This window comes from Bufo bufo, chromosome 5 (genome assembly GCF_905171765.1).
Source record: "Bufo bufo chromosome 5, aBufBuf1.1, whole genome shotgun sequence".
NCBI lineage: Eukaryota > Metazoa > Chordata > Amphibia > Anura > Bufonidae > Bufo > Bufo bufo.
In genome coordinates this window covers 391,275,871-391,302,987 of record NC_053393.1, presented here as the reverse complement: position 1 = coordinate 391,302,987, position 27,117 = coordinate 391,275,871, and the positions used below count along the sequence as shown (strand labels likewise).

General features: G+C 42.8%; 1 protein-coding gene across 1 annotated transcript in view; it reads right to left on the bottom strand.

Annotated features, from left to right (window-relative positions):
- RNF144B (ring finger protein 144B) overlaps positions 1-27,117 on the bottom strand; it is a 97,342-nt gene that overhangs the window by 30,911 nt on the left and 39,314 nt on the right. The window contains exons 4-6 of the mRNA XM_040432737.1: positions 26,464-26,524; positions 19,135-19,339; positions 8,314-8,458 (exon numbers count right to left, since the gene is read on the bottom strand). Coding sequence (XP_040288671.1) covers positions 8,314-8,458; positions 19,135-19,339; positions 26,464-26,524 — 411 coding nt within the window. The remainder of the gene's footprint in view (positions 1-8,313; positions 8,459-19,134; positions 19,340-26,463; positions 26,525-27,117) is intronic.

Genomic DNA, 27,117 nt, shown 5'->3' with positions numbered 1-27,117 from the left:
AGATGTCCGCATGATTTTTACGGATCCACTGATAGATGGATCGGATCCGCAAAACGCATACGGACGTCTGAATGGAGCCTTACAGGGGCGTGATCAATGACTGTGGTGATCACCCCCCTGTCATTGATTACCCCCCTGTAAAGCTCCATTCAGATGTCCGCATGATTTTTAGAGATCCACTGATAGATGGATCGGATCCGCAAAACGCATACGGACGTCTGAATGGAGCCTTACAGGGGCGTGATCAATGACTGTGGTGATCACCCCATATAGACTCCCTGATCACCCCCCTGTCATTGATTACACCCCTGTCATTGATCACCCCCCTGTAAAGCTCCATTCAGATGTCCGCATGATTTTTACGGATCCACTGATAGATGGATCGGATCCGCAAAACGCATACGGACGTCTGAATGGAGCCTTACAGGGGCGTGATCAATGACTGTGGTGATCACCCCATATAGACTCCCTGATCACCCCCCTGTCATTGATTACCCCCCTGTAAAGCTCCATTCAGATGTCCGCATGATATTTACGGATCCACTGATAGATGGATCGGATCCGCAAAACACATACAGGCGGTCTCCCTGGAGCCTTCCAGGGGGGGTGATCACCCCATATAGACTCCCTGATCACCCCCCCTGTCATTGATCACCCCCCCGTCAGGCTGCATTCAGATGTCCGTATGATTTTTACGGATCCACGGATACATGGATCGGATCCGCAAAACACATACGGACATCTGAATGGAGCCTTATAGCGGGGTGATCAATGACAGGGGGGTGATCACCCCATATAGACTCCCTGATCACCCCCCTGTCATTGATCACCCCCCTGTCATTGATCACCCCCCTGTCATTGATCACCCCTCTGTAAAGCTCCATTCAGAAAATTTTAAAAGTTAGCGGAAATTATTATTTTTTTCTTACAAAGTCTCATATTCCACTAACTTGTGTAAAAAAATTTAATCTCACATGAACTCACCATACCCCTCACGGAATCCAAATGCGTAAAATTTTTTAGACATTTATATTCCAGACTTCTTCTCACGCTTTAGGGCCCCTAGAATGCCAGGGCAGTATAAATACCCCACATGTGACCGCATTTCGGAAAGAAGACACCCCAAGGTATCCGTGAGGGGCATATTGAGTCCATGAAAGATTGAAATTTTTGTCCCAAGTTAGCGGAAAGGGAGACTTTGTGAGAAAAAAATAAATAAAATCAATTTCTGCTAACTTGTGCCAAAAAAAAATAATTTCTATGAACTCGCCATGCCCCTCATTGAATACCTTGGGGTGTCTTCTTTCCAAAATGGGGTCACATGTGGGGTATTTATACTGCCCTGGCATTCTAGGGGCCCTAAAGCGTGAGAAGAAGTCTGGGATCCAAATGTCTAAAAATGCCCTCATAAAAGGAATGTGGGCCCCTTTGCGCATCTAGGCTGCAAAAAAGTGTCACACATCTGGTATCGCCGTACTCAGGAGAAGTTGGGCAATGTGTTTTGGGGTGTAATTTTACATATACCCATGCTGGGTGAGAGAAATATCTTGGCAAAAGACAACTTTTCCCATTTTTTTATACAAAGTTGGCATTTGACCAAGATATTTATCTCACCCAGCATGGGTATATGTAAAATGACACCCCAAAACACATTGCCCAACTTCTCTTGAGTACAGCGATACCACATGTGTGACACTTTTTTGCAGCCTAGGTGGGCAAAGGGGCCCACATTCCAAAGAGCACCTTTCGGATTTCACAGGTCATTTACCTACTTACCACACATTAGGGCCCCTGGAAAATGCCAGGGCAGTATAACTACCCCACAAGTGACCCCATTTTAGAAAGAAGACACCCCAAGGTATTCCATGAGGGGCATGGTGAGTTTCTAGAATTTTATATTTTTTGTCACAAGTTAGCGGAAAATGATGATTTTTTTATTTTTTTTTTCCCCTTACAAAGTCACATATTCCACTAACTTGTGACAAAAAATAAAAACTTCCATGAACTCACTATGCCCATCACGAAATACCTGGGGGTGTCTTCTTTCCAAAATGGGGTCACTTGTGGGGTAGTTATACTGCCCTGGCATTCTAGGGGCCCAAATGTGTGGTAAGAAGTTTGAAATCAAAATGTGTAAAAAATGACCAGTGAAATCCGAAAGGTGCTCTTTGGAATATGGGCCCCTTTGCCCACCTAGGCTGCAAAAAAGTGTCACATGTGGTATCTCCGTACTCAGGAGAAGTTGGGGAATGTGTTTTGGGGTGTCATTTTACATATACCCATGCTGGGTGAGAGAAATATCTTGGCAAAAGACAACTTTTCCCATTTTTTTATACAAAGTTGACATTTGACCAAGATATTTATCTCACCCAGCATGGGTATATGTAAAATGACACCCCAAAACACATTCCCCAACTTCTCCTGAGTACGGAGATACCACATGTGTGGCACTTTTTTGCAGCCTAGGTGGGCAAAGGGGCCCACATTCCAAAGAGCACCTTTCGGATTTCACCGGTCATTTTTTACACATTTTGATTTCAAACTACTTACCACGCATTTGGGCCCCTAGAATGCCAGGGCAGTATAACTACCCCACAAGTGACCCCATTTTGGAAAGAAGACACCCCAAGGTATTCGCTGATGGGCATAGTGAGTTCATAGAAGTTTTTATTTTTTGTCACAAGTTAGTGGAATATGAGACTTTGTAAGAAAAAAAAAATCAAAAAAAAAAATCATCATTTTCCACTAACTTGTGACAAAAAATAAAAAGTTCTATGAACTCACTATGACCATCAGCGAATACCTTAGGGTGTCTACTTGTGGGCTGTTTGTACTGTCTGGGCATTGTAGAACCTCAGGAAACATGACAGGTGCTCAGAAAGTCAGAGCTGCTTCAAAAAGCGGAAATTCACATTTTTGTACCATAGTTTGTAAACGCTATAACTTTTACCCAAACCATTTTTTTTTACCCAAACATTTTTTTTTTATCAAAGACATGTAGAACAATAATTTTAGAGCAAAATTTATATATGGATGTCGTTTTTTTTTTCAAAATTTTACAACTGAAAGTGAAAAATGTCATTTTTTTGCAAAAAAATCGTTAAATTTCGATTAATAACAAAAAAAGTAAAAATGTCAGCAGCAATGAAATACCACCAAATGAAAGCTCTATTAGTGAGAAGAAAAGGAGGTAAAATTCATTTGGGTGGTAAGTTGCATGACCGAGCAATAAACGGTGAAAGTAGGGTAGGTCAGAAGTGTAAAAAGTGGCCTGGTCTTTAAGGGTGTTTAAGCTATAGGGGCTGAGGTGGTTAATTTATTCTTCACAAAATACAGGTGTCACAGGACATTTCTTTTACAGGATATTTTTCTACAGGATATACATTTTTCTACAGGATATATATTGTTGCACAGGACACTTTTAATTGGGGTGAATGGTCATCGATTTGCACTAACCAATTATTTGCACTATATATATATATATATATATATATATATATATATATATATATATATATACACACACACATTTTTTGCACAGGACACTTTAATCTAGGTTATTAGAAATTTTACATTTAGGTGAAGTGTACCACAAGATCCATCTTGATAGCATAGTGTGCAGTGAGTAGGTACTGTTGATCTGAACATATATGTGATATTGCAACGCAGTGTATATTAACATTGTATTTTAACATATTGTATGTATAGTTTTATGTATAGTTTTAGACCATTATATTGAGTAAAGATACCAATCCTAATATACCAGATGGTGAGTGCCTGTTTTATTTAGAATTGGAGTATTACAGGGAGCTTGCATACCTGCTTTCTCCGCCACACTATTCACACTACCAAGAGTCAGGGATGTTTTTTTTTTTTCTTTATGTAAACCTCTTTGTGATTCTTTATCATCAACATGCGGTTTAACAAAAGGACAAACAAAAATAAAATGACCACTTTCTCCACAGTAATAACATAGCTTGTGCAATCTAAAGTTCCTATTACCAGAACGGAAAGACACCTGACCCAGCTGCATGGGTTCCTCCCCTACCCCAGAGTTACATGTCATATCACCCTGGGGAACAGGTGAGACGAAACCACTCACAGAAGGGATCCCTCGCGCAGAGGGAACCTTACATCTCTCTCTAATAAGTCTATCTAACCGTACTGCCAAAGACAATGTATCCGGGTACTCATGAAAAGCAAGGGCATCTTTCAATCTCTCAGACCCCTAAGAAAACTGACTACGTAGCACGGGGTCATTCCACTCTGACTCAGTAGCCCATCTCATAAACTCTACGCAGTAAGCCTCTGCAGTATGTTTACCTTGTAATAAATTACGCAATTTAGATTCCGCCATCGAGACCCGATCTGGGTCATCATAAATGAATCCCAAGTCTTTAAAAAATTCTTCCACCGACCGGAGGGCCAGAGAACCGGACAGCAGAGAAAAGGCCCAGGATTGCGCGTCCCCTTTAAGCAGGGATATGATTATCCCTACCCTCTGACTCTCATCACCAGATGAAGATGGACGCAGCCGAAAATACAGCTTGCATGACTCTCTAAAGCGGATAAAGTCATCCACACCCCCTGCAAATCTATCCGGGAGATCGACTCTAGGCTCCCCATGCTCCCCATAAATTTGACTTACTCCTATTGCACCTGATGCCAGAGCATTCTGACACCGTGCGACCGAATTACGCAGATCAGCAACCTCTAGGGATAATCCCTGCATGCGATCAACTAGCGCATCAATTGACTCCATCTCAAAGCAGCTGAGAAATGGCAGTCTAAGTATTGGCGGGTTATAATGTCACGCTGGGTAGGATACAAGACACAATAGAAGCACAGAAAACCATAAAACAAGTGTCTAGGCCAGAAGCTGTGGATAAAGGTCACCTCCTGACAAATCCCTACCAACTCTCCCTGGACTTCTGTGCCCACATTCAGACCCTGGAGGTGGGAATAAACGTGCCCCCGTGCCTAACACTGAAGAAACCCTAAGATCCCTAAGATGGTGGAAAAGGGGAAAAGAGACAGCCTGCTTCCTCAAGCAAGGAGGGAGCAGGTGTCTCCCTAAGAGCCTAGACAGAACACAAGAGAGAAACAAAACCAACTTATCTGTAGCTGAGCAGAAACAGCGATTCCTTCCTTCCTCAGAGCAAGATAGAAGCACAGGACACTGGGAAGGAGCGTAATTTAAACTCATACAAATTACCCCACCCAGTGCACCTGAAAGGAGGCGGATACAGCTCAAATCCAAACCCAAAAACTAAACAAACTACACACGTGCTGCTAACCTGGCAGACCTCCGCACATAACCTGAGCAGGGCATGATATTAGGGGTATAGAGATTTTGCAGCGCACAATGTTGCATCAGATTTCCCTACCCCTGAGTGCACACGCGCGCACAAATTATCAGTTGCAGTTCATCCTGATTTGATCTGATGATTTGTGCACGCGTGTGCACTCAGGGGTAGGGAGATCTGATGCAACATTTTGCGCTGCAAAATCTCTATACCCCTAAGTGCACACGCGCGGTGCACGAAGTACTTCTATCGCGGCGCTGTAACGATTCTTTCCTAAGCCAGTGGATAAGCGCTTGCGCAGCGCCGGGCACACCCTCCTCCAGCTGATTCCTGTGCGGCCGTGTCACTTCCGGTATAGACTTTTCACAAGGTATAGAGATCTGGCAGAACACCGGCCGGCATTTGACTTCCTGGTTCCGTTCCCTGCGAGCAGCAGCTGCGCATGGGAGCGGAACGGGGCGGGAAATTTAAATATAAACATAAAAAGTGACAAACACACATAAAAGAGGTTATACACTGTAATCTGAGAGGATTACACTGTATAACCTCAGATCTGACATTTGATGACTGTACAGTGCCCCTTGCCTGCCATTTTACTGTCATTTGTGCCCATAAAATATTTATGCTGCAATATTGGTACAAAGTTCCTGACATAATTATACCGCCAGGGAGGTTAAATAGCAGAAAACAAGCACGCATGCCCTAAGAGACAGGCCAGAGCCTGTAGTTTATACTGAAGATATGTATGGCCAGGACAACCACCGACAGGGAAAGGAACGTGAGTGGACCCAGACTGTTGGGTGAGCAGAGAAACTGACTAGGTGAGTAGCACAGTGCCGGGATGCCGGTGCCTTATATTGTACATAAACTTTAAGAATTTTAAATTGTTGCAAAAATGTGTAACTGTTGATTACTTCTAAACAGGATTGCAGAAACACATTGAAAATGCTGTAGAAACAACCCCATTCAACTGCATGGGAATCATTTTCAGTCCCAGAAATTTCTGCAACAAATCAGCCATGAGTCAACATATTCTAAAGTTCCTTCTAACAATAGTCCATCAATTTTACCTCTTTTCCTCCTCCCCTCCTTCTTTCTCTTCTTGCTTTGCATTCTTCCAGTACCTTTATTTTTTATATTTTGCTACACCTATATTAGAAGTACAAAGTTTTTATCTGACTATTTCGGCTGTTTCTGGTTATGCCTTTATCTGGTGTTGGTCTACCCTAAAGTTTTCTATTGTTATACCAGTTACTATCACTGTATAGTTTTAGCTGGAGGTGTTCATTTCAAAAATGAAAAAAACTACAATAAAATTAGACTGATTAGATTTTACATAACATTGGCAAATTGTTACACAGCAAGGATTTGTCACTATAATATGTCCCCCTATTTAAAGGGGTTGTCCAAGATCAAACACATTTTTTTAAACATGCAATATCACCTTGTCTAGCGGTTTCAATGTCCCCCTGTTGTTTTTTTTTATATTTTCAGCACTTCTCCAGTGCTGCTATGTTCCCCCGCGGAATATTTACATTTCTGAAACTGGGTTATGTAATTTCTGGCCGCACTGCCTTGTGGTTCCCATCGCCACTGCCAGGCTACCCTGTTTCCCCGAAAATAAGACAGTGTCTTATATTAATTATTGCTCCCAAAGATGCGCTAGGTCTTATTTTCATGGATGTCTTATTTTTCCATGTCACAGGGGGATCAGAGGGGGGAATCAAAATGACACAGGAGAATCTGAGGGGAAATTACCATTTTAGTACCCCTTTCTTATCCTCCTGTGTAATTTTGATTCCCCCCTCTGATCCCCCTGTGTCATTTTAAGTGACCCCCCTCCCCTGTGCCAGCAGACAGTGGATTATTTAGTCTCTCCCCCTCCCACCTTCACCAGACATCCCCCAACCACTTTATCAGACATTTCCTCCCCCCCCTGCCTCAGTCACCCCTGTGTGTCCATGCCGGCCAGATTCCACACAATGTGCCCGACTCCTGCCCTGCGCAACTCACTCACTGTCTAAATGTGAGTCAGCCAGACTCCTTCAGGGCAGAGCGAGCAGCAGGCGGCAGCTTGTCCTGGCGGCGGCGCGGGCTCTCTGAACAGCTCTGGCTGCGCTGCGGCCAATCAGTGAGCTGCGCAGCGGCGCCCGCCGCTACGATCCAGAGGAGTCAGACGCCTTACAGTAACTTCTCCAGTGCTGCTATGTTCCCCCGCGGAGAATGAGACTGTGCGCAGGCGCGATGCGATCCCGGCCAGTGAGGGTGCCGGGCGCATGCGCTGAAGATAGCCGGGGACACTAGTAGCCGCCCAGCGCCGCCCAGCGAAGTGAATATTGATGAGCTGGGCGGCGCTTCAAACGGCAGTTGCGGCGAGGCTGGCTGGGCGCAAGCTGAGGTGAAGCACCGCCCCTTGGGCAGATTGAACCCGATATCAGCAGGTTATAAAACTTCACATTACTGTAGTTATAAGGTGGACAGGGGGGATACTTACATGATTCTTATACACTTTATAAGACCTGTACGGTCATATATATATACCTTAATATGCTTTTTGGCCCTGTCAGTGTCCCTTTAAGGTGACTTTGGTGCTATTAAACAAATGTCACCAATCCCGGACAATCCCTTTAAGGGCTGCATATTATACAAAGCCATTTCCTCTGGGATGGGCTGAAAGGCTGCTGTGTATACAGGCAGAAACACAGAAGCAGTCAGTCAAGGATGGACAGAGATATCGGGGGAGGGGGATATCTAAGTATGAATCCCTTGAAATCTGTCTATTAAATAAACAGCACAATATTAAGTTGCTGTGATAAGTGGAAATGGGTACCTAGATACCCACAAATCAATATAATAAGGGAGTTCTACTGATTTCTGACATTTCCTCCAAGATACAGTAAGTGATTGGGCCATACATAGTATTATGTATATATAATAATGTAGCATATCAACATAATGTAACAAAAAAAATGGATAATGTAACATAGTAATGAAAGTAAGGACTTACATCAAGGTTTTGTAAGCAGTACCAACAGAATGTGTGTTTGCAGTTTTTGCACATCATTTGTGCGCAGCCTTCATTCCTCTCAATATAAATACGACAAACAGGACACTGCTTGATACAAGCATCTACATCTGTACTAACAAGGACTCTGGAAAAAGGAAATAAAAACAAGCTCCATCAATAATGTTCTCAGAAAGGCAGCTCAAAACATTACAATTATTCATCAGTAAGTGAATTCATTCTCCGTAGAGTAACACTGCGCACAGCTTGGGTAACTAGCGCATGCACAGTGCCATGCACAGTGGTTCTCTATGGCCGCTAAAGAACAGGTCTAATCGCGTTCCCATCCATCAGCGGACATGTTGGTTGAAGGATCGTTATGTTTCCACATGGGCTGGCTGTCGGCACAAGGGGCTGGGGCTACAATGATTGGGACACCAGGGCAGATACTCTTGTTCCAACCTATAAGTAAGTTAACTATAGTGATGGTTCTAGCACATTTCTAAAATGAACCCCTTGGTGACTGGCCTGTTTTGCGCCTTAGTGGGCAAGCAGTATTTTTCATTTTTTCATCATCGCATTCCAAGACCCATAACTTTTTTTGGGGTACAAATACCTTACTAATTAACTTTTATTAACTGTTTCTGGAGGGATGGGAAAAAAAACAGCAATACTGCCATCTCCGACACTCCCACAGAAATGAATGGAGCGGTGGCGCGCATTTCCAATCAGCCGCTCCGTCCAATTCAGGGAGGCTCCACAGGGTACCAGGACCTCCATCAATCTGACAGTTATCCTCTATCCCGTGGATAGGGAATAACTTGTTATAACCGGAATACCCTGTTAATGGAGGGCAAAATATGCATAAGCCCCATGTACATATACTGCCGAGACAATAAGGGCTTCTACAGGTCACAGTATAGAAACAGAGGGCACTTTTAATCTCCATTAATGACAGTTTCCAAGAAGATGTCCTTCTTTTAAATGAAAGCAGGCCAAGCAATCAGATGATTGCTGCAGGTCTGGCTTCTGAAATCCCTGGCAATCAGAGGTGGTTTCCAAAGTAAGCTGGGACCAGCCATACAGGGAGTGCAGAATTATTAGGCAAGTTGTATTTTTGAGGATTCATTTTATTATTGAACAACCACCATGTTCTCAATGAACCCAAAAAACTAATTAACATCAAAGCTGAATATTTTTGGAAGTAGTTTTTAGTTTGTTTTTAGTTTTAGCTATTTTAGGGGGATATCTGTGTGTGCAGGTGACTATTACTGTGCATAATTATTAGGCAACTTAACAAAAAACAAATATATACCCATTTCAATTATTTATTTTTACCAGTGAAACCAATATAACATCTCAACATTCACAAATATACATTTCTGACATTCAAAAACAAAACAAAAACAAATCAGTGACCAATATAGCCACCTTTCTTTGCAAGGACACTCAAAAGCCTGCCATCCATGGATTCTGTCAGTGTTTTGATCTGTTCACCATCAACATTGCGTGCAGCAGCAACCACAGCCTCCCAGACACTGTTCAGAGAGGTGTACTGTTTTCCCTCCTTGTAAATCTCACATTTGATGATGGACCACAGGTTCTCAATGGGGTTCAGATCAGGTGAACAAGGAGGCCATGTCATTAGATTTTCTTCTTTTATACCCTTTCTTGCCAGCCACGCTGTGGAGTACTTGGACGCATGTGATGGAGCATTGTCCTGCATGAAAATCATGTTTTTCTTGAAGGATGCAGACTTCTTCCTGTACCACTGCTTGAAGAAGGTGTCTTCCAGAAACTGGCAGTAGGACTGGGAGTTGAGCTTGACTCCATCCTCAACCCGAAAAGGCCCCACAAGCTCATCTTTGATGATACCAGCCCAAACCAGTACTCCACCTCCACCTTGCTGGCGTCTGAGTCGGACTGGAGCTCTCTGCCCTTTACCAATCCAGCCACGGGCCCATCCATCTGGCCCATCAAGACTCACTCTCATTTCATCAGTCCATAAAACCTTAGAAAAATCAGTCTTGAGATATTTCTTGGCCCAGTCTTGACGTTTCAGCTTGTGTGTCTTGTTCAGTGGTGGTCGTCTTTCAGCCTTTCTTACCTTGGCCATGTCTCTGAGTATTGCACACCTTGTGCTTTTGGGCACTCCAGTGATGTTGCAGCTCTGAAATATGGCCAAACTGGTGGCAAGTGGCATCTTGGCAGCTGCACGCTTGACTTTTCTCAGTTAATGGGCAGTTATTTTGCGCCTTGGTTTTTCCACACGCTTCTTGCGACCCTGTTGACTATTTTGAATGAAACGCTTGATTGTTCGATGATCACGCTTCAGAAGCTTTGCAATTTTAAGAGTGCTGCATCCCTCTGCAAGATATCTCACTATTTTTGACTTTTCTGAGCCTGTCAAGTCCTTCTTTTGACCCATTTTGCCAAAGGTTGCCTAATAATTATGCACACCTGATATAGGGTGTTGATGTCATTAGACCACACCCCTTCTCATTACAGAGATGCACATCACCTAATATGCTTAATTGGTAGTAGGCTTTCGAGCCTATACAGCTTGGAGTAAGACAACATGCATAAAGAGGATAATGTGGTCAAAATACTCATTTGCCTAATAATTCTGCACGTAGTGTACATTCCCCCCCCCGAGACTCTGCCCGTTTCTCTGCTCTGCCTTGAAGACATGGTGCTGAGCAGGGGACCCCTCTATTATGTCCATATGTCCTATTCTTGAAACAGCGCCTTGAACTATAGTTTCTAGTGCAGTCCCCGGTACATAAAGCAAATGTTTTTACTAGGTAAAGCAGTTTACTTTTGATCCCTGACGACTGTCATTTTTTTCATTGAACATGATTTAGAGTCTATATAAAATTACGGTGACAAAACAATCGCATGAAAAGCATTATATATAAAATTTCCTAAACTTGTCACATTCTAACACCTTGCTGAATCCAGTGCATCAAAAAATAAAAGTAGAATGGATTTGATTGGATAAATATGATCCCATTCTCCTAAACCAGAAAGACTGGTTGCGTGCCTGCAAGTTAATTACCAGTTTGTTGTACTAAACACTTTGTACTAGAAGAAATAATAGTGTTCAGGAATGTTCCAAGAATTCTTTTGTCTACTATACGGCTAATGTTAGCAGCAAAAAATACATTTAGGGAACGGCAACAAGAGCAACAGATAAATACACTTTATGGATAAATGTATTAGGACACCTACATATTGCACCTACAGGAGCTTTTATGACTTCCCATTCTCAATCCATAGGCATTAATATGAAGTTGGTCCCTCCTTTGAAGCTAAAACATCTTCCACTCTTCTGGGAAAATTTGGGGGTCATTTATCAAAGACCAGATTCTTATGCCGGTCTTTGCTTTCCTCATGTGCTGCCAGAAGAAGCACATAGGCACCGGCCTCGTCATATATTAGGTGTACCTCGGCAGACAGTGCGCCTCGACTAAAAACTAGTCTAGCTCCTGACTGGAGTAGTTTTCACTCCTCTTTTAGGCCGCATTAACGCATTGCAGAATACGCATGTTTCTTTTGTGCAGATTGCTGTGCAGAAAAACCGCAGAGTATTACACTACCAGCAACGTGTATGAGATTAAACAAATCTCATGTACACTTTGCAGATTTACAGTGTATTCGGTGCAGATATTGACCTGCATTGCGGATTTGCAAATCTTCAGCATGTCTAATTTGTTTGCGGTTTTAGCTGCGGATTTCACCCTTTTCAATGGAAGGATGAGATCTGCAGCAAAACCGCATCTAATCCACATCAAAATCTGTCATTTCTAACAGTGGATTTTGGTGCGGATTAGATGCACATAGATATTAGATATGCTGCAGAAATGCACATTAATCCACTTGGAAATTTGTGCAGCTCTTATGTGCATTCACCCACACTAATGTGTGCAGATGGTATTACACGTGGTTACTGGCATAAATGTTTTCCAGGGCCAGCCCCTGTCACTCCCAAGTGGCAAGGACAACGTAAAAACACCTGTGTGACAAAACGGTCTCAAAATGGGGTCTTGCCTCTTTTTTAAGCTAAAAATTGGCGTAGGCTTCTTAATAAATGACCCACTTTGTCTTTGAAATTTTTTATCCATTTATTCAGATCAGTTGTGAGGTCAGGCACTGATGTTGAACAAGAAGGCTTGGCTCACAATGTCCATTCTAGTTCATCTCAAAGATGTACGATGGGATTTAGGTCAGTGTTGTGTGTGGACCAATGTTGTGCCAGGTTCTTCCACACCAAACTCACCCAACCGTGCATTTATGAACTTTGTGCACTGGCGAACGGTCATCCTGGAACAGAAAAGGGCCTTCTCCAAACTGTTCCCGCGAAGTTGGAAGCATAAAATAGTCTAAACTGTCTTGACAGCCAAATAGAGAAGTGTGGCTCCACAGAACACATTTCCACTTCTCACGAGTGCAGTGGCGATGTGCTTTACACCACGGTATCTGACACTTGGCAACGTAAGGCTTGTATGCAGCTGTTCGGCCTTGGAAACTTTTGCCATGAAGCTCCTGGTGCACAGTTTTTGTGCGGATGTTAATCTCAGAGTAGGTTTGGAACTCTGCAGTTATTGAGTCATCATGGCTGAGTTGCTGTGGTTCCTAAACATTTTCATTTTGCAATAATACCACTCACAGTTGATGGTGAAATATCTAGGAGGGAAGAAATTTAATGAACTGACTTGTTGCAATGGTGGCATCCTATTAAAGTGCCATGATGTAATTCAATGAGATCTTTAGAACGACCCATTCTTTCACAAATGTCTGTAAAGGCGGACTGCAAGGCTAGGTGTTGGACTTTATACACCTGTGGCAATGGGACTAAATGAAACACCATATTTCAAAGATTAAGAGGTGCATCAAATAAAATTTGTCCATATAGGGTATATTTTCAGTGGGATGCAATATACACTGCCTGTCCAAAAAAAAAAAGTCGCCACCAAAAAAAAGCCTTTAGCTTTAATTACGGCAACCATTCGCTGTGGCATTGTTTCGATAAGCTTCTGCAATGTCACAAGATTTATTTCCATCCAGTGTTGCATTAATTTTTCACCAAGATCTTGCATTGATGATGGTAGAGTCTATCTGCTGCGCAAAGCCTTCTCCAGCAAATCCTAAAGATTCTCAATGGGGTTAAGGTCTGGACTCTGTGGTGCCTGTGGTTACCCTGATGCACTCATCACTCTGGAACAGGGTAAATCTGGACTCATCAGACCATATGACCTTCTTCCATTGCTCCAGAGTCCAATCTTTATGCTCCTAGCAAATTGAAGCCTTTTTTTCTGGTTTGCCTCACCGATTAGTGGTTTTCTTATGGCTACACAGCTGTTCAGTCCCAATCCCTTTAGTTCCCTTTGCATTGTGCGTGTAGAAATGCTCTTACTTTCACTATTAAACATAGCCCTGAGTCCTACTGTTGTTTTTCTTCGACTGATTTCACCAAATGTTTAAGAGATCGCCGGCCACAATCATTCAGGATTTTTTTCCCCGACACATTTCTTCCTCGAATACGATGGGTCCCCGCTATCCTTCCAGTTTTTAATAATGCGTTGGACAGTTCTTAACCCAATTTTAGTAGTTTTTGCAATCTCCTTAGATGTTTTCTCTGCTTGATGCATGCCAATGATTTGACCCTTCTCAAACAGACTAACTTCTTTTCCACGACCTCGAGATGTGTCTTTTTTAGATGGTTGTTTAAGAAATGAGAAACAACTCACTGCACCAGTTGGGGTTAAATAACTTGTTGCCAGCTGAAAGATAATCGCCCATGCAGTAATTATCCAATGGGAGGCTCATAACTATTTGCTTAGTTAAATTCAGGTGGCGACTTTTTTTTTGGACAGGCAGTGTATAATGGTGCTAAAGTCTCCAAATTTCCACATATGCCCTATCTTCCAAACTACAGGTAGCATTTTATGGCACCATCTTTGCTGAACATGGGCTGCCTGACTACAGATTGCAGTAAAGTCACCCAAGGCGCAGCTGAAGAGATGTTGGGATAATAAAACCCTGGAAGGTCGGTGCTGTTAAACTTTTCCAAATTTAGAGTGAATATTTTCAGCTGTTTGTAGGGATGTCATCAGAGAAATTCAGAAGATTAGTTGATTGCAGTGGTCTCTGATAAGACACCGCCTTTAACATAACGTGAATATGATTATACATCTCGGAATGAGAGAGAGGAACTTCAACTCCAACCTTATTTTCTGCTTTAAGAAGCGTTGCACTTTGTTGCAATGTTACATACTGGATCGGTGTGATTGCGTGGGTGTATTTAAAGGCATGTATGTATATATCATACAACTGGGTCCAGAAGTATATATATTCAGGAGTCTAATTGCCTGGAAAGTCAGTCACAGCTCCCTCAAAAACACTCTTGTAACTCACTGACCATTCTTACCTGTCTATAGAGGTGCGAACTCTGGATGATAGGGAAGGGAACTCTTGCTATCCCCTTCTGTAGAGGGGGAAACTCTACCTGGCTCCATCTATAGGGGGTAATTCTGGCTCACCCTGTTTATAGGGGGAACTCTGGCTGTCCCATCTATAGGGGACACTCTGGCTGGCCCCATCTATATGGGGGAACTCTGGCTGTCCCTGTCTATAGGGGGGAAATCTAGATAGCCCCATCTTTATGGCAGAACTCTGGCTGGCCCTGCCTTTGGCACTGTTTTCATGGGGGGAAACAGTGGCAAGTACTGTTTATAGAGTACATCAACTATATCTAACTAGCCTAGACTCTAGTCACAGCTTTTTAACAGGACCCAGGACACAGAAAACATAAATAAATGTCATAAAATAAATGACAGTGATGATAAAGTTAAAGGTATCATCTTTAAACTGAGTCTGTCTGCAGTTGTGACCAAGCAACATTTCTCATAGTACTAGGTAGGAGCCAAGCAAAACAGGACAGGAGTAGTGTGAATATGAACTTTTATTCTGACAGATTATACTCTGACAAGTGCCCAGGAGGCGTTGCTTCACTGTGAAGTGCTCTGTGCATTAAGCTGCTTCACAGTCCCTCCCATCTTCTCTGAGTGACAGCTGTAGGACTCTCCTGGTTCGATGCTACAGCTGTCACTCAGAACAGAGGGGAGGGGTGGTGAAGCAGCTCAGTAAATCCATGTATGATGAAAAGAATAGCTCTACATCAGGGATGCCCAACCTGCGGCCCTCCAGCGGTTGCAAAACTACAATTTCCAGCATGCCTGGACAGCCTACAGCTATTAGGGCATGCTGGGAGTTGTAGTTTTGCAACAGCTGGAGGGCAGCAGGTTGAGCATCCGTGCTCTACATGATTTAAATCAGTATCACTTAAAAGAGGTTGCCTGATGAAAAATATTTGACATTTTTCAAATCAGCATCTGGATCTGAATAGACAAAGATTTAGTCAATAAAAATGCATTTGTATAGCCCCTCCTGCTGCTTGTGCTGAGGTGGATGCAGATGCTCAGTTGAATCCTTCAACTGCCATCAGCTATATCTGCTATTAGAAGCTGGGACAATTACAGGGAGAGAGCTGCAGCAGAAAGGACACCTCCTAGAAAGGACACACTCCCTAAGCTGGCTGCTTGAAACAAATAGCAGAGCAATTGGAGCAATAAATGGGGGGGGGGGGGGGCTTTGGATCCATGTGATGTACAGGGCTGGTTCTAGATTTGTTAGAAAGAGATGTCATGTCATGATGTCTGACTTTCATTTTTTTTTACGAATAACGAATAATGATAGCAAGTACTGAAAAGTCAGGAATATACATGCAGAAATGTCACACTGGCCAGGATTTAATACAACAGGGCATTGTCAGGCATGTCTAGTGTGAATTACATATACACCTTTGTACACAATATTTTCTAACATGCCATACAGACACAGTGGAAGACTATACTAATGTGGGTCCAGGTGCTAAGATCTCAGTCCCTAGGAAATCAGAAATATGGCACAAAAGTATATGTCTCAAATAAATCAGAGAGAGATCAATCAGTACCAAAGGAGCCAGTGGGCCTTTAAGTGTGCCACAGTCTTTGTTCATAGGGTGTCTGGGCACTGATACAGTTTGTGGTGATGTTTCTCAGACCAGAAGGTAGAATTTTAATAAGACCTACACTAACATTAAAGGCTATGGACACCTTTGGGCAACAATTTTTGTTATTATTGCAATGTATTATTTTCAGCAGTTTTCCCTGTACAGCTTTTAGTGTCTGTGCATTTGCAAGCTCTCCCTTCACAGTGAATCCCGTCAGACATCAGCTCTGATGGTAGGATCTGTAGGCCTTATCTCTGAACTCCTGGCAGCTCATAAACACTCATTCTATCTTATTTCAAGTGCTCCACAAGGCTTCTAAGGTGTAGTATGGTTTCTGTCACTAAGACATCAAAAGGGGCATATCCGTCTCAAACATTCATTGAATATTCACAGGATATGATGTAAGTGTCTGACACGTGCATGTCCAATCTGTCTGTAAAAGGTCCAATATCCACCAACCCAACAAGAAGGGGCTACCAGGAGTGGTCATAAACAGCTGAGCCAGCTGTGCTCCAGTATGTTGTTTCTGTAACTCCCATGCAAGTGAATGGGAGTTATGGTAATACCGTGGCACAGAAAGCTACTCTGTTTCTGTATCTCACAGGTTAGAGAGACAGAAAAGAAGAGGAAAAACTTAAAGGGACCTTGTCACATTGAACACAGTGTCTGAGCTGCAGGCAGCATGTTATAGAGCAGTAGAAGCTGAGCAGATTGATATATAGTTTTATGGAAAAAGATTCTGTAAAACTTTCCATTTATATACATTCTCGGCTTTGAAGTCAAGGAGGAGGTCCTCTCAGTGATTGACAGCCTTCCTTCTATGACTGTGTATACAGAGATAGCTGTCAATCACTGATAGGACCGTCTCCTGGACTTCAAAGCCTAGAATGAGCAGGAATATCTAATACAGGCATCCTCAAATTGCTGCCCTCCAGCTGTTGTAAAACTACAACTCCCACAATGCCCAGCTGTAGGCTGATAGCTGTAGGCTGTTCAGGCATGCTGGGAGTTGTAGTTTTGCAACAGCTGGAGGGCCACAGTTTGAGGATGCCTGATCTAATATATAAAGCTGAGTGTATGTGTATGTATGTATGTCTGCTAAAGGAATCTGCACCGTTGCATTTACAATCACGAAATTTGGCACACAGGTACATCAGGCGTCCGGGAAGGTTTTAGAGCAGGTCTCAGCTCTCTAGGAAGTACCGTTCCTGAGATATCCCCAAAAAAATGCATTAGCCAATAGAAGCTTGGTTTCCATAACAACCCAGCCATTTATCTTCACTGCTATAGATGAGCTTTAAAAGGAAATCTGTCACCAGGGTAATCACTATTGAAGTAAAGCCATGGCCTAATAGCACTTAGTACCTTATTTCAAGATGTGCCTTTGTTCTAGCAATAGATGTTTCTGAAAATCAAGTTTACTTGAAATGCAAATGAGCCAGTAAGGTGCCCACAGAGGAGTCACTCTTGCAGGAAGGAGCCCAGACATGCCCCCTGCCACAATGTGTCCACCCTCAAAAGACTTAAAACCCTGCCCCAGGTCCCGCTAAACCCCTCCCACTCCTGAGCCGACAGGGATTGAGTGAGCTGTTCAAAAAAGGACACGCCCCTGATTTGGTTAGGCCACGCCCCTCCCACTCAGCCAACAGATTGAAAAAATTAAGTTAAAAATCAACTTCTAGGTTCCGCTAAGCCTCTCCTAGATCTGGTTAGGCCACGCCCCATCCCACTCCTGAGCCGACGCGGCTTGAAAAAATGAAGGTAAAAATCAACTTCTGTCAGCTGCAGGGGTGGGAGGGACGGTGACTTTCTCCCTGCAGATCACACTCAGATAGTACAGTGTTGCTCTCTTAGAGTGAGCTGTTTAAAAGGACACGCCCCGATCCATTAAAGGCCACTGTTAGGGGGGCGGGCCCCTGTGGAGGTCACTGTCAAGGGGGTGGTATGCTTTGATAGTCACTGTTAAAGGGGAAGGCTGCTGTAAAGGTCAAAGTTAAGGGGGTGGGCTGCTGTGGAGGTCCAATTTTAAGGGACGGGGCACTGTGGGGGGTCAGTGCTAAGGGGTGGGGTCCTGTAGATGTCACTGTTATAGGGGATAGTGTTCATATCTTTTAACGACACACACAAACATTAAATGAAATAGATTAAATATACCCGAGCGAAGCCGGTCCTTCTGCTAGTAAATGTATAAAATACAAGTTATACTGAATCTTTTCCCACAAAACTATATATCAATCTGCTCAGCTCCTCCTGCCCTATAACATGCTTCCTGCAGATTAATTCACATTTTCATGGTGACAGGTTCCCTTTAATCAGTAGTACTTGATGCATCTTGAGAGCTGTATCCCCTTTTATAGTATTAATATGAATGGCACAGAGTTACAAGCAATTACACGTGCGTGAGCAACTGCTAAGTTAATACTGAAGTACTCCCATTTACATGTGAATGTTACCCTCTGGCTAAAGCCTGGGTTATAATAGCAATCTAGTAGGTTACAACAGGTTAAATAGCATGCCTTGCCTGCATTTGGTTAGGAAAATAAAAAGTATTTAACTTAGATCATAAACCCGACATTGCAATAAGCCAGAGGAAAGCAACATGACTATACAGAAAGGTAGGTGTTGGGTGGTTAATAGTAGATAGAAGAGCATCTACCAACCACTCCTGGTTCTACATGCAGCAGTAAGCATCACTCTGTACCAGGACAGGGAACAAAACAATCATTTCCAATGACTCCTTCATCACATTAGTGCTGGAAAAATCAAGTTACCCTTTTTCAGGTTGTACAGCTACTTGCTGCTTTTCTTGACACACGTGCTCAAGGTGCCAGGTCCTTTTGCATGCAGAACAAAATGTTATATGGCAAACGTGGCAGTCCACTGATACAGGCAAACCAGAATCACCCAACTCAACCTGGCATACAGTTTGGCAGTCTGCAGTAGGGCACCACGTTCGGCAAGGGTCAAGGTGAACTTCTGAAAGAGAATAACCAGAAGAGAAGCTTCTATCATACGTCATGTACAGTGCTTGGCAAAAGGATTCACCACTTGGAGTTTTTCCTCTTGCTTGCATTACAACCTGGAATTAAACTGGATTTTTGGGCAGGCTGTAACCTTACTGTAATACAAAACAATTAAACAGAGAAATGTAATGTGCATCTGTATTCACTCCCTGAAAGTAACTACTTTGTGGAGCCACTTTGTGCAGCAATTACAGATCAAGTCTTTTGGGGTATTTCTCTTTAGCTTAGCACATCTAGACACTGGGGGGAAAGATTGTATCAACTATGTACTCCACTTTTCTGTCGTACAAAAGTCACAATTTTAGCTCAAGTGACATTCTGTGCCAAAAATTTAACTTTTGGCCCATTATCCTCCTTCCTCGCCACTTTTACAAAAACCTGGTGAGGTGTGTTCAGGAGGAGACAAACCACAAGTGGGACCTCCCGAGCCCAACTCATTTAACAACATTGTAGGCCAAAAGACAGATGACCTGCACATTTGTAATTATAGATTCCTGATGAACTCCTGACAATGTGCACATCATATGCCAGCGGCATTTGTTACCAAGACTGACATTAAAAAAGGCCACTATATAATGTTAAATTATTAACACCCCCTTGGGATTTTGCCCATTCTCCATGCCAAAACTGCTCCAGTTCCTTCAGGTTAGAAGGGTTGTGTTGGTACGGAGCAGTCTTCATGTCATGCCTCAGATTCTCCATTGGATTGAGGTCTGGGCTTTGACTAGGTCATTCCAAGACATTTAAATGTTTCCCCTTAAAACCACTCTGTAGCTTTAGCAAGGAGTCGCACCAGCCATATAACTATAACTGAGAAAAATGCATTACAAATATTTGTCATTGTCATTTAGCATTATATTAAGGGTCACTGTCCTGCTAGAAGGTAAACCTCTTTTCCAGTCTCAAAACCTTGGTAGACTGAAACAAGCTTTCTTCAAGAATTACCCTGTATTTGCTGCCATACATCTTACCTTCAATCCTGATCAGTTCTCCAGTCCCTGCTGATCCCCACGGCATGATGCTGCCATCACCATGCTTCACTGCAGGACTGATGTTGTTGGGTAGATGGGAAGTGTTGGCTTTACACCACACATGGCATTTCTCATGATTGCTAAAAAGTAAATTTTTTGTCTCATTTGACCAAAACTGACACATGCTGTCTGCACACCCCAAATGTGTTTTCTTATGTTTTTCTTCAATGGTTTCTTTTCTGGCCACTCTTCCATAAAGCCACATGCTCTAGAGCAGTGATGGCGAACCTATGGCACGGGTGCCAGAGGCGGCACTCAGAGCCCTCTCTGTGGGCACCCACACCCTGGAGAAAGTCTATGGTGTACCAATATGCCTTTGACTTTTCCTGCCATTCATCAGTGCAGGACATGCTATGAACAGCACAGGCAGCGCATTGAATGTAGGCAGGTTATTATAGCTAAATGATAAAGTACATGGAAGATATATGATATTGGTGTTCAAGTTAAATTGCCGTGTTGGCACTTTGCGATAAATAAGTGGGTTTTGAGTTGCAGTTTGGGCACTCGGCCTCTAAGAGGTTCACCATCACTGCTCTAGAGTGTTTGGCTTATAGTGGTCCTATGGACAGATACTTCCATCTCTGTGGGGATCTTTGACGCATCTTCATCATTGGTCTCTTTGAATTTCTGATTGATGCTCTTACTACCCAGTCTGTGAGGTTTGGATGTGGTCTACTCTTGTCAGGTTTGTAGTTGTGTCATATTCTTTCCATATAGCCATAATGGATTTAATGGTGCTCCATGGGATGTTCAAAGTTTGGGATTTTTTTATAACCCAACCCTGATCTATACTTCTCCACAATTTTGTCTCTGATCTGTTTGGAGAGCCCCTTGGTCTTCATGTTGTTTGCTTTCAGAACAGTATTTCAGATCATGTGACACTTTAAATGCACACAGGGGGACCTTATTCAACTAATTATGTTGCATCAGATGTTACTTGGTTGGACCAGACCTTATTTAGGAGGTTTCATAGCAAAGGAGTGAATACATATGCACTTGACTTTTATTTTTTTATTTAAAGGTGTATTCCAGTCATATAAAGTTAGCACCTCACTTATTGAACTTATTCACAGTATAGGGCAGGGGTCAGTAATCTTCGGCATTTTTGTAACTCCCATAGAAACGAATGAAGCATTCTGGGAATTGTAGTTTTTAAACAGCTGGAGTGTTGGAGGTTGCTGATCCCTTGGATAGGTGATCCAATCATGAGAACTGGGACCTTGTACCTTGTGGAGCACTTCAAAATAAATAGAGTGGCTGGTTGGGCATACGCATGGCTGTTCCATTCATTTCTATGGGAGTTTCAGAACTAGCTGAGTACAGCAGTTGCCAGAACTCCCATAGAAATGAATGGAGCGGCCGTGCACATGCCCGACTGGCGACTCCATTAATTTCAGAGGCTCCATGTGGTCCCGTTCTCATGATCGATGGGTTCCCAGCAGTATGATCCTCTATGGTCTAATAGTTATCCTCTATCCTGCAGATAGGGGATAACTTCATATAACCGGAATACGCCTTTAATTATCTATTTATTTATTTTTATGTTTTTTTCTCTTTCCAATGTAACAATTTACACTATTTTGTCAGTTCCATTACATAAAATTTAAATTAAAATCCATTTTAATTCCATGTTGTAATACAACAAAACAGGAGAAAGGGGGTGGATAGTTTCACAAGGCAACGTAAATATGTTATTCACTTTTATATCACAGTCTAAAGGATATCATATTTTTGCTAAAAAGACAATCATCTGTGTCTGAATATTTATAAATGATCCTCACATCGATCTTCACCCTGTGATTACTTTCATACTTCTTAACACATGTAGCATGGTAAAAAGGGGGAAATTTCCACCATATAGGGTGCATTCATACTGTACGCAGGTTTTTAGGTTGCACTTGTCTGCACCAGAGCTTTTGACAGCATTTTTCTTGCAGTAAAAATAAAGGCCAGCTCCAGAGGTTAGATGAAGGTCTATGGAAAATATGAAATGCCCCACAAGGGCTTTTTCGGTACTACCATTTTGCTGTGAACAACCACCACAAAAAAGGCAGTAAATGCTGCGAGTAGTAAAATAAAATAAATGTTTGTGTAGATTGTGGCTTTTATACTGGTTAAAAAATGCCTGCGCTAAATTCCTGTGTGTGTAGGGACCCTAAAGCGGTTTAGAGACATGATGACTGCTGGAAAAAATTATCTATGTGCCCTGACACTTTTTAGGGAAAGGAGATGATAATATCTGCCAGATATTACTCATTTTAGATGTTTCTTGATTCTCCTGTCATGGAATAATAGTCTTATTCCCACAAAACCCATTAAAATTACTAGGATCCAACTATTTAAATATACCTGATGCCTATAAGCATCCCAAATATGATAACATGTATTAGGTGCTGATAAAGCAGAGACCCAAAGTACATGTCAACAGCCAGTATGTGAGGCTGTGTGCATTCTGCAATAATTGGCAATAACAGTTATGAAGGAATCCTTGTGTGACAGCTATAACTGAACCCGACATCTCATTTCCACTTCTAATGGGTCCCTCAGGTTTTCATGTTTCCAACCACAAAAACCCAACAGGATGGATCCCACTGTATCTCTACCGGCTCCGCCATACACATACATGCTCAGTTCAGACGAATAAGTACGTATTTTCAAAGGGGAGAGAGGAGAAAGCTGCTGCCAGACATCTCTTGACATCTTATCTCCCTGGAGAACAAAAGGAACAAAAATTCAAAGCACCCGATTGCTTTTCTACGCCAACGTCATCTGTCGGGATCTCCCCATGCACATTAGGATGTCAGCAAGTCTTGCTGAAAATGGCAGTTCAGCCAAAAGCACCATAATGTGAATTTGGCCTTTTACAGTAGTGTGAACAGAGACTAAAACTGTGATAACAACAGTATGCACTCTAGACTGATTGACAGGAGGGCGCAGTCACAATCTTCTCTTATTTGGTTGCATATTTTATTTCTTGGTGTAAAACAGAGACACAGAATCCTGTTATCCCCCACTGCTTGCAGCATTAGGCCTCAATCACATTTACGTTTTTCATGGACGTGTACTATCCGCATTTTCTGCAGATAGCACATGTACCCATTGATTTGATTTGATTGTATTTGTTAACACATCAGTATTTTTAACTCCCCATGTGTCAGTGAAAAAAAATCACGGAGACAGGCCCTACTTTGGTCTGTGATAAGGACCTAACACGCCCATTGATGTCTACGGGTTCGTGAAAAGTCACTGACACAACACAGATGGCATCCGTCTTTGGTCCGTTTTTCACTGACTGCTGCTAGGAGATGTGCAGTGTCTGTGGAATACGGATGACACATGGAGGGCGAAAAACAGACACACACGGACTAAACACAGATACTTTACTGACATCTTTATGGATGAAACATGGACGTCAAATGGACATGGAAACGTGAACAAGGCCTTCTCCTGCTGTCTAGGTAAATGAATAACATAAGCGGACATAATTAAATCGATAGGAGAATGTTGCTAGGATTCTTACATATTTATTGGCAATCTAATGTTGTCAGGCTCGCCTTTACAATAATTACGCATTGACAGAATGGATAAGATATCTCAAGCCTCTGATCTATTCAGTATGTCCGCTCATGTTATTGATTTACCTAGACAGCAGGTAAATGATACACAGTAAAATGACTCTTCATTGCGTTTTCCACATGCATGTACGGTATACGCCTCATCTTTAGCATTTGTGCATCTGACACAATACAATGCAGAGAGGAGTTAAGAAAGCTACCGTCAACCATGAACCTTTTGGCAAGTACTCCGCTATACAGTTCAGTGTTGAGAAATGCTCCTTGCTCATGTCCAAAGGCTTATAGATCTGATCGATGGCAAAAAAAAAAGTGTCGTTTTGGTATCCGCCAGGCTGGTAAACCAGCTGCACTCTCCTAAATCAATCTGAATTTGTATTAAAGATATACTATGCTACATGGTAAAAAACCTGATGCTCTCAGCTCCTACTTCTGGAACATTTTAATGGAATTCTGCTTAGTTACATAGGTTGAAAAAGACACAGGTCCATCACATCAAACCTTCACGTTTCAATGCTTCACCATTTTCAAGATCTATCTGCTGTCAGGCAGTCGGGGCAAGGTTACTTATACCCAGAGGCTTAAAACCTATTCTGACCTGATACTTCTCTCAGTGGACTGTTTGCTACATATATAGCCTCCACCCAGACTGATTGACACAACATATCAGTGTAGGCTACAGCTGGTTCACATACAGCTGTATCCTGACAGGTGACCTTGGCCTGAGCCAGACATGGCTGATGAGTAAAGGCCCAATGGAGCAGGCGATTGTTGGGAAGGAAGGTAGTGCCATCGCTCGGCCTCATACAGAGTCATGGGAGATTTAGCAAACTAGTGTAAAGGAAAACTGGCTGAGTTGCCCATAGCAACCAATCAGATTCCACCTTTCATTTTCCAAGAGAGCTCTGAAAAATGAAAGGTAGAAACTGATTGGTTACTATGGGCAACTAAGCCTGTTTTCCACCAGTTTTAAGAAATCTCCTCCATTGTTTCTGGGCAGCAGATTACAATGTGCTGCCCACAAATGATGATTTAGGTGCCCACATTAACGATTCTTTCACCCCATGAATGAGTGATCAGGAAGGATCCCCAATAATCTGCCAGACAATTGGACAGAGTAAAAAAAGGCCTTAAAGGGGTTGTCTCACTTCAGCAAATGGCATTTATTGTGTAGATAAAGTTAATAGAAAGCACTTCCTAATGTATTGTTATTGTCCATATTACTTCCTTTGCTGACTGGATTTATTTTTCCATCACATTATACACTGCTCGTTTCCACTCCAGCAGAGGTGGATGTTCTTGCGCCCAGGGCCGTCTTTAATATTGATAGGACCCTGGGCAAGAGGGAGAACACAAGTGCCGCTGCCGCATTCATGGGTCCATACTTTATTAACTAAGTAGCAGGACATGTAGGGCATCCTCCCTGGTGTTCCGATGCTGTTACTTAGCATACAGCGCAGGAGAATTTAACGGGGGCCACAGCGGCACAACGGAGCGGCGCCCAGAAATAAGAGTATTCATGTCCTGCTAGTTAGTTAATAAAGTATAGACCCATGAAAGGTCCTCCAGTGGCCAGCGGGGCTCAAGAGGCAGTTGCCTTGGGCCCCCCAGGAGCAACTGGGCCTGGGGCAGCTGCCCCTTTAGCCCCGCGTTAAAGACGGCCCTGCTTGCGCCCTATAGGAATAAGCACCAGCCTATGTGCGCTCCCATGGTCCTGGCCACCAGAGAAGCTGGCGCTTTTTCCTATAGTGTGCAGGCATGACCGACCACCACTGATGGATTGCAGGGTGGTCTTAACAATGGAAACGAGCAGTGTATAAGGTGATGGAAAAATTAATCCAGCCAGCAAAGGAAGCAATATGGACAATCACCATACATTAGTAAATGGCTTGCTCTACATAAAAGATGGCCCTTTAAGCTAATGTATAGCTGGAGAGAGCAATGTTTCATACAACCTCTCTCGGTCTGGCACAGGGAGAAATCTAGCAGCAAAACAGATGCCACCGGACACAAAACTGATCTTATAGGAAATAGTGGAATCAGTTTTGTCATTAATTTCAACCAGGCACATTTTAACTATACCTAAGGGAAAAGAATAGAGATCCTAAGACTATTCTATCAGGACAAGAGAAAAATGTGTCCCACCACTATTTACTTCACAGAGGATACAATGTAGTAAACTCATCAGTTGTTAAACGGATCAGGGTGCTGCAATACGTTGCTGCTGTGTTACATTTTGGATGCAGCAGAAAATGCACCAAAACCACTGCACCCCAGCGACATGTGGCAGCATTCTTAGGTTAAAAAAGTTTTGGCCTCCATAAGTCCACAACTTTTCCGTTCCTTGACTGCTATGATGGATCTTAAAAACAGTAAGCAACTGAAACACAAACAGGGATATGTATCAAAGTTAATGCAAAGAAAAGGCGATCAGCTACTAATATATATTTATTTCAGAAATGAAGTGAACATACCTCGTTCAAGTTTTAACCGCTGATACAAATGAAGCTGTTCAACGGGTACTAAGCAAGCAATCTAAGAAATAAAAAACATGACAATCCAGTGTTAAACTAATAGAAGCACTTAGCAGTATGAAAAATGTAGTAGGATTTGCTTGGAAAAGTAATGTGACAACAGCAAATGTGACAGCAGACATAATGACACATACACAGTTTGCCAGACTTGTTTTGCAAGGATGTCTGATTGTAATGAGATTCCCATCACTGCATGCAGACCTGTAGCAGTTCACTATGGGTAGGCTCACACCTCCGTCTAACTGGAGCCAGCCTACCTGGATACTGCCGATCACCGCCGGACCCCATTGACTATAATGAGATCCAGTGGTGATCGGGACGTTTTCTGGCATGGGTGCTGGGTTTCGGCCAGACAAGACCTGCTCCATGCCGAAACCAGGCATTTATGAGTCCCATTATAGTCAATAGGGTCTGGTGATGAACGGCAGTATCTGGCTAGGCCGGAGCGGGTAATCCCTGCAGGCTATTCTCTGTTCAGTTAAACGAAGGTGTGAACCTACCCTCAAAGGCAGTCCTGAAGAGCTCAGAAGAGCTTCTACTGCCTATAAGGCCTGATTGACAGGTCTCAGGTGTAAAACACAGAGTTGATGCAAA